Here is a 12,280-nt window from a genome sequence, read left to right on the forward strand (position 1 = left end):
TACTTCCAGGTTATAAGTTAAGGAGCTGTGAGTCCCCGTGCTTTTGTGTCTGTAGCTAAGTTCAGGTGAACCATCTGTATATATCTAACAATGGGGGGTCAGAGAGGAAATTTTCACATTTCACTGAGGGATTTAGCAGAGCAGAGCATCAGATAAGGGCATAAGACTCAGACCTGGGACTCAAGTAACCGACTACACAGGTGGCATTTCATCTATGATCTGACACAAGACTGTCTGAGCTCATGTAGGACTTGCTTTCCTTGGAACTGACCTGAAAGGAGAAAAAAGTACAGTTTTCCTTGGACTTCAGATCAAAATGTACTCTGAGCTGGGAACAAAAGAGGTAGCTCTGGAATCAGAAAAAAACCATGTCCTCCTCCCTATTAGTCAGACAAAATAATTGTAAAATTCTGCAGAGCAGGTTGTGAGAAGCACGCAGCCATTCTAGAAACAGTTTTTATTCCAGCCCAGTTTGACAAAGAGGTGAAGTCCTCTGGCCAAGCCCCGAGGAGCCGTGTCCTGGGTAGAGCAGGGCCGGGTGGATGGGACACAGAAATTGTCATCTTGAAGGAGAAAATGTGAGCAGATCAGAGAGCATCAGGGGCCCCAGTTGAGGGGATGCTGGGTCTAGGATGAGACCCTAAAAAGCATTTGCCTTAACTGAGTGGGTGGAGAAAGGGGGGATCAGGGGAGGAATCAGCCTCTCCCAGGATGAAACTCTGACCCTTCTTTGGGCTCAATAAACTCAAATTCTCAGTCTATAGAAGGGGCTACAGTATGCATCAAATATAAATATGAATGTTACGGGCATAACTTGAACCTCTCTTGACATTTCTCAGAGAGTTTAAGTAACTTCCTTTTTCATCCAATGAAAGGACCCCCTTCCAGAGTAATGCTGCAGCCTTGATTACTCCCAAACCTCTTAGTTAACAGGCTCCCTCGTCCCAAGAGGAATGTCCACCAGGGCCAGAGGGGCCCATCAGGCAGTGCCAGGAACTCTGTTTAGCTCCCACTGTTCAGAACTGCCTTCATTTCACTCTCTGCCTCCCTGAGCGCAGCGAGCTCCTGGCTGCAGCACGCGTCCTGCCGGCCACAGGACTCCTGGCATTCTTTGTGCTGCAGAAAGAAGCCGGGCTTGACGGGCTCACATTGTTATCTTGAGTTGCCTGCCCCCAAATAGAGTGCTAGCCGCCCCCCCCCCTTCTCGGGGAAGCTTCCCCAGCCGCCCCAGATCACCAGGGCGAGTTGGGCTCTTACACATTCATGGGCAGGAAGTAGAGTCCCGAGGGGAGGCTGGGAATGTGACTGCCTTCCCAGTTCGGCACTGGAGGCAGGAAGCTCGGTTCAGCACCGCAGGCAGATGGCTACTGCTCCCTCCCTGCGTCAGCCCGCCCTCCTCTCCCCCCCACCTCCCCCTCTCAGGAAAAAGTCTGCAGAGCTGGGAACTGTCTTGGAGAATTCAACAAAGGCCAAGCAGAGCCGGGGAACCACTTGAAAAGAACTTGTTTTGTTCCCGTTGAGAAGCCTGCAGGAAGATCCACAGCCACATTGCTGGGGTTTTGAACTGAAGAGCAGCGTGTGTGCGTGTGCGTGTGCGTGTGCGTGTCAAGCAAGAGGCACGGGAGGTGCAGACAACCTTACTGTTTGAGCTTTGATAAGGAAACTGCGAGCTGTAAGCGCAGCCACAGAGGGAGGACGACAGCCGTGACCCGCCCACTCCTGGACTTCAACTGCATTGTTTTCTGTCCAGATATTCCAGTGGAGGCAGTTGGAAAACCTGTATTTCAGAGAGAAGAAGTTTTCTGTGGAAGTTCATGACCCACGCAGGTAAGCTCGACAAGTCTTTTCTTCTGGGGGCTTGTGGCCTCGCCGGCATATTACTTATATTACTATTTCTGTGCTGTCAATTTGCGGGGGGGGGAAGAAGGTGGTTGATCGGGAGAATAGAGTTCAAGTAAGACAGTAGAGCTTTGTTTTGTTCTATGTGTTGGGAAATACAGTGGGTTTGTGTGTGTGTGTGTGTGCGTGCGTGTGTGTGAAATAAGCAGTTCCACGGTCATCTCATCTGGCTACACGTATTACTTGCTCGGACGTGTGTTTCCGAGCCAGGGCATTTTAGGAAAGATTTGTAGCACTTCAGAACAATCACCAAATTAAAGTGAGCAGTGGTCTGAGTCCTTCTAGAAAGTTTTTGCCAGAGAAGAGCCTGAGGGATGGCTTGTCAGAGCTTCTGAGAACGTTTCAGGTTGAAGAGTGAGCACAGAAGGAACCTACAGCTGAAAGAGTTGTGCTAAGTTGTTTCATTCCGTGAGCTGTAATGTTAGGGTGTTCGCCGTGGTGGGTGGATGTGAAAGAAATACAAGTCTTTTTCTCTCCACCTCACATTGTGTCCCAGGGAGCGCTCATGTCAAAGTCAATGCTCTCCAAGTCCAATGCCAAACAATAGGGTCCCATTTTGGAATGCAGCAAGCCCTGCATGGAAGGTTCTCGGGGCAGCATGTACCGTGGCTTTTCCTCCCTTTGTCTGCTAGTCCTAGAGTTACAGGCAGCCCAGAAGCGGCAGCAAAATTCCCTAAAAACAGACCTAATGCTCAAGAATACATCGCTTTCAATAGGTCCAAAAGCAGACTTAGAACAAGAAGGTAGCCCTGGGAAGACAGTGAAAAGATCAGGCCCTGTGGAGGAGTAGATGTAGATGTTAGGTGCTGTCCATACCCCAGCCCTGGTTCGGGAAAGAGGGGTTGTTGGCATCAGTTCCTCACACACATGGCTTCTGGGCGCTCAAACAAGCTGAGGTGCCTCCCAGAAAGCTCTCAGCATGAGAATAAGATTTTGCCCCATCAGAGGGTGAGGCTTGTGGGGTGATGTCCGTTCCTGCGGTCAGTGATAACCCAGGAGGACTGCTGTGCCGCTTGCCTGGCCACGTAATCTGCTTGAAACAGAACTCCCGTGTAGGGTGAGAACTCCCCCCGACACCCCATGGTTACCGTGCAACAGGCAGGCGGAGAACGTCTTAGAGATTCGTGTCTCGTTGTCAGGTGATGATAGAGAGCGTTGGCAGTATAACAGCCTGTGCAGCGTTTTTCAGGGTCCTGTCATGAAGGGGCTCAGGATCCAGAGACCCTGTCTCTGCAGAGCAGGAGTGCATTGATTCAGGCCAGGCAGGGGGGCAAGAGATGCTGAAAGTAATGTCCCAGAATGAATGTTGCCACAATGGGTCAGATGCAGAAAGCGGATGATTGACAAAATAAAGACTGGAGATTGGATGGTCTAAGAGGCTGAGCGTAGGACTAGAGACAGACTCTCCGGGCCTGTGCTCTGTTGGGAATTCTGCTAATGCAGAGGTACCTTGGACGCATCCTTGAGTGAGTGGGCGGCGTGTGTGTGTGTGTGTGTGTGTGTGTACGTACTCGTCGTGTTCTCTCTGTCTGGGTCTATTGTCCTATTCGTGATGTAATTCTAAATTCCCTTCCCTTTCCCAAGACCCAGGGAATAAAGACTGGAGATTGGATGGTCTAAGAAGCTGAGCGTAGGACTAGAGACAGACTCTCCGGGCCTGTGCTCTGTTGGGAATTCTGCTAATGCAGAGGTACCTTGGACGCATCCTTGAGTGAGTGGGCGGCGTGTGTGTGTGTGTGTGTGTACGTACTCGTCGTGTTCTCTCTGTCTGGGTCTATTGTCCTATTCGTGATGTAATTCTAAATTCCCTTCCCTTTCCCAAGACCCAGGGATATTGGAAAGAGTCTAGACCTCATGTTACTATCCTGTAGGCTTTTAGCCTATTAAATGAAAGTGATCAATCTCACGTTTGTTGAGTAGCTCCTGTGTCCAGGCACAGTTACGTGTCCTGGGCTATAGAAGGAAGCCCTGAAAGAACTTCTAGCATAGTTGGAGAGGCAGAAGAAGGAACTTGACGTTTATTAAGTGTTTACTCTGCACGGTCACTGTTCTAAACACTTGGACAGTTACCTCATTGGGTCCTCGCTATAACCCCAGAAAATAGGTACTAGTATTCCTGTTCTACTTGGGAGACAGGCACAGAAGAAGCAGAGGAACCGGCTCCAGGTTACAAAAAGCTAGTTAAGGGGTAAAGACAGGATATGAACCCAGGGAGTCTGGCTCCAAAGCGTATGTGACTTACCGCCATGCTATACACAGACAGCGGGTACCAAGTACCAGATGGCACAGCCTATAAGTGCTGGTCTGGGGAGGCTTCTTGAGAAGGAGAAATCTTAGCTAAGGATGTAAAGCTCAAGGTGGGCCCTCAGGGGGATAAAGATGTCGGGCAGGTGGGCCTAAGAGAGAACTGCAGGCGCCAGAGGCAGTCTGAGCACACAACATGAGCACGTCCCCTCGGAAAGCAGTCCTCTGTCAGCCTAGAGACACGCAGGGAGAGGAGAGGGGAGACGAGGAGAGGCCAGAGACGCGGCTTCCTTGATGGCAGCGGTGGAGACCCAGGTTGACAATGCCTTTAAAGGCACCTTTTCCAAATGCTCAACAGGGCAGGCAAAGGGGATAGTTCCAGGTTAGCTACTTAGTTTAGTGGCCAAGCCAAAGCTCCAAGCCCGTGTCTCCTGGGGGGTTGGAGCCCCGCCTGGCGCTGCGGTAAGCACTCCTCTACGGCCTCCTGGCCCTGCTCCAGTTAAACATGTCGTCCTGCTGCTGTTGCCTTGTTTATTTGAACACAGAAGAGTCATCTAATCAACTGTACTGTGTTGGGATGGTTCAGGGGTCTTCCCCTCCCCCAAACCAGGAAGGAAGCCAGGAGCAAAGTTATAGGATGGCAAGTGTGGTGCAGAGTCGTGTCCTGAAGATGGGCGTCCTGGGACACTGCGAGGACAGGGCATGGCTCGGCTGTCCCAGAAGATGCTTCCAGATTTGCTCTCCTGGACCGGTGTTCTCATCGATACCCAGCGTTGTTTCTGCGGTTCTCTGGGCTTGGCAAAGCAGAAGGAGTCGGTGGGGTGGGAAGAACCTGAAGCAAACAGTGTAGAGAAGAGAGAAAATCATTATCGGGCCAGAGAAACACTCTGAGAGCCTCTGATTTAGGTGCTCCTGGGAACAGACCAGCCAGCCTCTTCCCTCCCCGCCCCCGCCTTACCTGAAAAATACACCTAGCCTGGCACTGCTCTCACTACCGCCCCTGAAATACATTTCAAGTTACTTTTCCTCTCCAATTCACCTTTTCTGGGAGAAAAAAAAAAAAAAAAAATGAATTTACTCCCAGGATCAGCCATTGCCACGGAAGCCAGAGTGAGTATTCAGAGCAGTTTCTTTTTACGCGTGCAGAGACCATGGGGGTTTCCTCCTTACTCTCTTGCTGGCTCCTTTTCCATTAGTTTCAGTTGTGTGTTCCTTTGTGAGCTGGCATTTGCTCTTAACTTTAGTTATAACCAAAGGGAAGAATAACACTCTGCTTGGAACCAGTAGTAGTAACTGACCGCCAGATCCGAATTCCTCCTTAAAAGTGGGTCTGGAGAACACCTACTGTTAAATCTGGAGCCCCCGGGGGAAGGTGATCGGAGCAGCTTCTAATCTCCTTCAAGGGAAAACTTGCCATGAAAATAATATTATTTACAAGTCCTGACTACCCCGAGTTTCACCCAAATGAGATAGCTCAATCTTGAACACACATTGTCCTTCTGATGTGCACATAAGATACCCCCAACCTCACCCCACTGTCCCATCACCTTGCCCTACACACGCACATGCACGCACACACATGTATGGAAACACATTCTCAGATTTCACTTGCAAAATCATGTACCCGTCCTATAAAGTATACTTCACTGAGAACGTAATCATATAACTCTTTTTCCCCTTGATTCCATTAATGTGATGAATTACGTTGGGACCATTCTTTCCCACCTTCGGTTTAAAGTCTGACTGCCTCTCTGCTCGGTGCACATACGTCCTCCACATCCCCTACAGACGTGTATGTGGACATGGGTAGTGGGTCGGCATTGGCCGGGCTCATTTCTTTCTGCCTTTCCTCTCCTGATTCTTTATACCCCACCTGCCCTCTGAATATATTTGAAATTGATAACCAACTTGCGAGGAGGAAGATTGCGTGCGTAATGTAAGCAGTTCTGATTGCCTTAGATGCTGTGGCAATTAGAAGAGAATTTACTCTTCCTTCACCGTAGGCAGCTTTGCCTGGTTAATAAAGGACATTGTCAAAGGCTCTTCCTGTCTCTGAAGTTTGCCTTGGCCCAGTGCCAGGAGCTGAAGATTAGAAAAGACCATCCCGTGACCTAGAATGACCTGTCTTATTCCAGACAAGGCAGAGGCTTGGCCAAATTCTGAACCCTAAGGAGCCAGTAAATTAAAAGATTAGCATGATTCATGGTAGCCAAGATATGGAAACAACCTAAGTGTCCACTGATGGATGAACAGATAAAGAAATCCTGGTGTATATTCACAGCGGAATATCATTCAACCTTGAAAAAGAAAACATCCTGCCATTTACAACAACAGCGTGGATGGACCTGGAGGGTATTAGGAAGTGAAATAAAGCAGACACAGAAAGACAAGAACTGCATGATCTTACTTTTGGTGGAATCTAAAAGAGTCACAGAGGCAGAGAGTAGAACAGTCGTTCCCAGGGACGCAGAAGTAGGGGAAATGGAGAGAGATGCTGGTCGAAGGGTATACAAAGTGGTAGTTATATAGGATGAATAAGCCTAGAGATGTAATGTACAGCCTGGTGACTGTAGTGAATAACACTGTATTATATACTGGAAATTGGCTAAGAGTGGATTTCAGGTGCTTGCATCACACACGCGCGCGCGCACACACGATGGTACCTATGTGAGGAGAGGAAATGTTCTTTAGTTTGACTGCAGTGATCACTTCACTGTGTATATGTATCAGTACATCAGACCATCACGTTCTGTACCTTAGAATCAACGTTTATTTAGAGAATAAAATGAAAAGATGGCCTTTGCCAGCCAGTTTCGTGCGTGCGTGCACACATGCTCACCTGTCACCTTTATGCCGGAGCTTTTAGGACCCAGTGGGTTCTCGGTAAAAGCTGTTGGCTGAGGATCACAGGCCCTCGTTGTAAACGTGTTTGACCCTTCTGATTCTTGCTCTCCCAGGGCTTCAGTGACAAGGAGGACGTTTGGACACAGCGGCATCGCAGTGCACACGTGGTACGCGTGTCCGGCACTGATCAAGTCCATCTGGGCTATGGCCATTAGCCAACACCAGTTCTACCTGGACAGAAAGCAGAGTAAGGTAAGTCCCTTTCCTGGGACTGGGAGGGCCTATGATAAGACCAGACCCTTCACTGAGCTGTGAGCAGACGAGGGCCCTTGTCTGGATTTCGTAGCTGGGGGATTAGGAGTTGGATGGCTGGGGCGGCTCTGCATCTCTTGCTCTGAGATGTGCACAGGTGAGACTGGCCTTTTAGGACTATAGGAGGCAGCTCCTGAGATCAGCTCTTGAAGAGAACAACGTGTCCTCGGCGACTTGGTCAACCACGGTCAGAGCCACTCAGAACATTTGCTGCAGCCAAGTAGGGCCCTCTTGAGGAATTCCCCCATGCTTTTGAACCTCAGGAATCTCTCCTGGAAGTTAGCAGTCCGTTTGGGTGTGTAAACGGTGGCATAGTGGGATTTTTGGGGGGTTTTTTGGGTTTTTTTGTCTGTTTTTTTTTGCGGTACGCGTGCCTCTCACTGTTGTGGCCTCTCCCGTTGCGGAGCACAGGCTCCAGACACGCAGGCTCAGCGGCCATGGCTCACGGGCCCAGCCGCCCCGCGGCATGTGGGATCTTCCTGGACCAAGGCACGAACCCGTGTCCCCTGCATCGGCAGGCGGACTCTCAACCACTGCGCCACCAGGGAAACCCTGTTTTCCTTTTGAGGAAAAAAAAAAAAAAAGGAACCACTCGCAACTAATAGACACCACCTACCACCTAACTGTTGAGGATAATTGCTGTGAAAACCCTCCAGGCTTTTCCAACTGCCAACTCCACTTCTTAGAATTGCAAAACCGGAAACATTATAATAAAAAAAAAGCAACAAGTCTGTTTCCCTAAGGTAGACCTGGAGCCTCAGACCATAGTAAACAGTTATCCTCCAAGGGAGGTTTGACCCAGCCCCGGTTCAGACACACACGTGGGGCGTGGCCGTGGTGGGGAAAATGACGTCTCCTTGGTTCGCACACAGCTCATATCAACCCTCTGCCCCCTCTTCCTCCAGCCTTGTCTGCCGTGCTTCCCCTGCCTTCCCCACACAAGCCACTCCCATTCATTACCCCTCAGGTGAAGAGCCATATCAAGATGGGCTCTGCATCTTTCTCAGGATCCTGCTGGCTTGGGACAGGTGGGGAGTGGAATACAGAACTTCAGAGGGAGATCGACCTTGGCCCCTGGTCTAGTCAGTACCACCACCTGTGGGAGGTTTTATCCCATCCCGTGCGTCCTAGAGAGAGGAGGAAGTGGCAGGACCCTGGGCTTACTGGGCCCAAGACTTATTGGATTGGTGCCCTTTTGGATCCTTATGGCTTCCTGTTTTGCCTTATATTCCTTCTGAGTGGAGTTGCTCCTTCCCTGGCTTGGGGGGAGGATTGGAAGGAGAGAGTTGGGGTTGAGCGGGAGGTAAGAGAAAGATAGTAAGAAAATAGGACAGGAAGCAAACAATCCCTCAAGTCATGATTCAGTTTCAATCACAGCCTTTCCCGTGTAGGAGTCATGTTCTCCTTTGTAACACATTTTCTCTTCTCCTAAGTCTTCTTCCTCCCCCCTGTTTGGTCATTTGCGGGGGGTGGATGGGCACAGGGTGGAATATTTTTGTTGCCAGGAATAATGAGAGTATTCTGCATCACTCCTGGTGATGGTGGGCATTGGCACAGGAACCTGAGGCCCGATTCGATCCAGAGAAACGAGGCCAGAACCTTCTGACTCATGCTTTAGATTGAGACAGTGGGTGGGTGTCAGTGTTTTGCCCTCCAGTGGCAGGAGTTGGAGGTCAAAACCTGAGACCATTGATCCCATCCTGCGTATTGTTTGGCAGTGCGTGACAAGGGGTAGAGAGTTTGGCAACCCACCTGAACCCCACTGCCAATTCCTCTTGTGGGCAGACCCTACACACACTGATTTTGAATGGGGAAGAGAAACAGCCTATCTCAGCCTAAGGGTGTTATATTAGCTGTTAGAACTCTTCCTCCCTCTGCTGGCTTTTCACATTAGAGGATCTATGGGGTAAGGCAGGAGGCCCATCCTTAGGGCTCCGCAACCCTGTTCCCAAAGATGGTCTTCCTGTGCAGCTGGAGAAGCCTTATTCAGCAGGCTTACAGATCAACCCATTGATGTAACAAGGAAACCTCAAAAAGTAACTATCATAGATCACTTATTAACAAGAAGTCTCTCTCAAGAGACCAGACCAAATGCTCACAGCAATAGGGAGCTTTCAGCTCAGCCACCCCTGGGGGACTGATGGACATGCACCTACACCCAGGAGCAGGAGAATTTGCCCCAGATAAGCTCTGGATACTCACAGTGCCCAGAGCCCATGTATTTTTCTTTTTTTTTTTTTTTAAAGAAGATGTTGGGGGTAAGAGTTTAGTAATTTATTTTTATTTATTTTTGCTGTGTTGGGTCTTCGTTTCTGTGCGAGGGCTTTCTCTAGTTGTGGCAAGCAGGAGCCACTCTTCATCGTGGTGCGCGGGCCTCTGACTATCGTGGGCTCTCTTGTTGCGGAGCACAGGCTCCGGACGCGCAGGCTCAGTAGTTGTGGCTCACATGCCTAGTTGCTCCGCGGCATGTGGGATCCTCCCAGACCGGGGCTCGAACCCATGTCCCCTGCATTAGCAGGCAGATTCCCAACCACTGCGCCATCAGGGAAGCCCGCCCATGTATTTCTTATTGGAATCAGTTGCTCAGCCTGCAGTGACTGGTGAGGAACGGGTTCCCCCATGGGGAGGTCCAAGGACTCTGCCTTCCCGTTCTATGTCCCCGGGCAAGTCTTTCCTCGCTCCTGCTTGCTTTCCACAGTTAGAGCACAGCAAAGGAAACTCTTGACCAGAATCACTGATCAGTCCAGTGACAGTGTTGGTGAAGTTGCTTTAGGAGATGTGTGCTATCTCTCACTATTATCATTACTAACGCAACATACCGTTTCCTGGCCGACACCTGTGTGTAAAGTTTAAATTCTCTAAAAGTTCCCCCCCCCCCGATTAAATCGGAGATGATAAAATTCACCTTAGGAATTGTGTCACAACACCTTTCATTTCTGGAATGTTCTTCAGACAACAGTGATGTGACCCATCTCCAGTGGGCAGGATGGTTCAGGGTGAGTGATGGCTGGCAGGCCTGGAATGGAGTGTTTCCAAATATTTCTGAACAGCCCGTGTTGGCTGGCATACTGGCCATTGCTTCACACTCTACTGTATCAGGCCGTGCCAACCATTCCTTTCTCTGAAGTGCTTCAGCAAAGCCCAGGCCTCCCGAGGGGTGCTCATGAACCCCAGAAACAAGTGCAATCTAGTGGTTGGAGCCAGTGGGGGTGGGTAGCTGAGAAGCCTAGTGCTCTTGCCCTGGCGCTTGGTCATTTTCTTCTTTCAGGGTCCTAGTGTAAATCACTTAGAAAATCTCTCTCTCTGTCTTTCTCTGTCTCTCTGTCTCTCTCTGTCTCTCTCTGTCTCTCTCTGTCTCTCTGTCTCTCTCTCTCTCTCTGTCTCTCTCTCTCTCTGTCTCTCTGTCTCTCTCTCTCTCGCACACACACACACACGCCTGCCCACCCACCCTCCATCACCAAAGACAGAGGGGAAAGAGGCGATATTGGTCCCTTTCTGGCAGCTCATTCAGAATGAGAGGCTGTGCTGGCATCAGTCAGATTTGGTAGATTATATCCGCTGACCCCAAAGATCAGAAATATTGTCAGCTAGATCCTGCCAACGTATGTACCCCAGAGCCAAGGAATATCTTGCAGAGTTCAGAGGAAGATACTTGAGAGCTTAAATTGAGTCACTGTTCCTCTGTATTCAGATTGAGAACTTGAGTTGGCCCCCAGTCCAAACATCTTTCCTTCTTCTTAATCTTTTTTTTTTTTTTCTGATCCAGTTTGCTATTCTTCATTCCATCTAGATCAAAAGCCAAGGGAAAGCATGTCAGGGCCAATTAAACCTTGCTTACAGAATACCCATAATAATACTTAGTACAGCAAGACCCTCAGAGCAAAACATCCAAAACTTCGGAGGCTCTTCTGCTTGGGCACAAAGACTTGACTTTATAGGGAGAGAATCTCGCCATCAATTCATCTCTTTGTGCTCTCTCCCCACCTGGTCTGTTCAGTCACTGTGATATTTCCATTCTAGAGAGAAGCCAGTAATTTCCTAAAACTTCTAAGAATCTAGTCTCCCTTGGGAAGTGTGTCTGTTGTCCTTTTTCTGTATTTTGTTTCCTGCCTCTGAGATTGGTGTGGTGGGGCTGGAGGTGGGGTGGGGACAGGTCTTCCTTGAGATTAATGAGATCCCCCCAAATCTCCAGTTGAGTCATTCGTTGAACCTCACCTAGGAAATTCCTGCCAGGCCCTGATTTATATCCTATTCCTATTCCAGTGTCACTGGCCTTGATGTCTAGCATCTGATTTCGTCCTGATATCACACCTCCGTGGTGTGGGTTTTAACAGCTCCATTTTACAAACAGGGATCTCAGTATCAGAGAGGTTGAAAATCAAGGTCAAACTGTGATTCACTGGGAAGCGCCAAGATTTCAGTCCAGGTCTTTCTGATTTCAGAGCCCAGGTCCTTCACCAGGCTGAAATGGTCTGTGTCTTCATGAGTTATTCTTGCAGAACTGCAAGCGTGGGCTTCTCTTGGTAAAGGCTGGGCCTTGGTAGAAGAACAGTGTTGAAAGAGAGGAAGTGATGGGTTGTGCTTTGCTCAGAGGATAAAACTCAGCCAGGTGGATGCAACTGATACACTGTGTCGGAATGAAGCAGAGATGCGCCTGCCTTCTGCTACAAGCCAGAAAACCCTGTGAGGCGCTGGCAGCTGGGATTGTGTTATGAGCAAGGAAGCCCTCACCCCAGGAAGGCAGCCTAGTTCTGAATGCAGGGACAAAAGTTGAGGTCAGAGAGGAGACATCAGTCAAGGAAGGACCAGTGAGATAGAAGAGGGTGAGGATGAAAATGGGTCAGACCCGGTGAACAAAACAAGCAGAAAGTCTCAGCATTTCCTCTGCCCCTCAGACTCTCATCTCATTCACGTGAGGAAAGTACTTGGCGGTCAGAAGTCATGGTCTTTCACCAATTCTGGCATCAACACGGAGGCCAGA

General features: G+C 49.5%; 1 protein-coding gene across 1 annotated transcript in view; it reads left to right on the plus strand.

Moving 5' to 3' along the window:
* Nucleotides 1-12,280, plus strand: part of FRMD4A (FERM domain containing 4A) — a 316,648-nt gene that overhangs the window by 254,609 nt on the left and 49,759 nt on the right. Inside the window, 2 exon segments of the mRNA XM_024738008.1 lie at nucleotides 1,751-1,827; nucleotides 7,101-7,239. Coding sequence (XP_024593776.1) covers nucleotides 1,751-1,827; nucleotides 7,101-7,239 — 216 coding nt within the window.

Source organism: Neophocaena asiaeorientalis, unplaced genomic scaffold (assembly GCF_003031525.2).
Source record: "Neophocaena asiaeorientalis asiaeorientalis breed wild unplaced genomic scaffold, Neophocaena_asiaeorientalis_V1.1 scaffold889, whole genome shotgun sequence".
NCBI classification, from domain to species: Eukaryota; Metazoa; Chordata; class Mammalia; order Artiodactyla; family Phocoenidae; genus Neophocaena; species Neophocaena asiaeorientalis.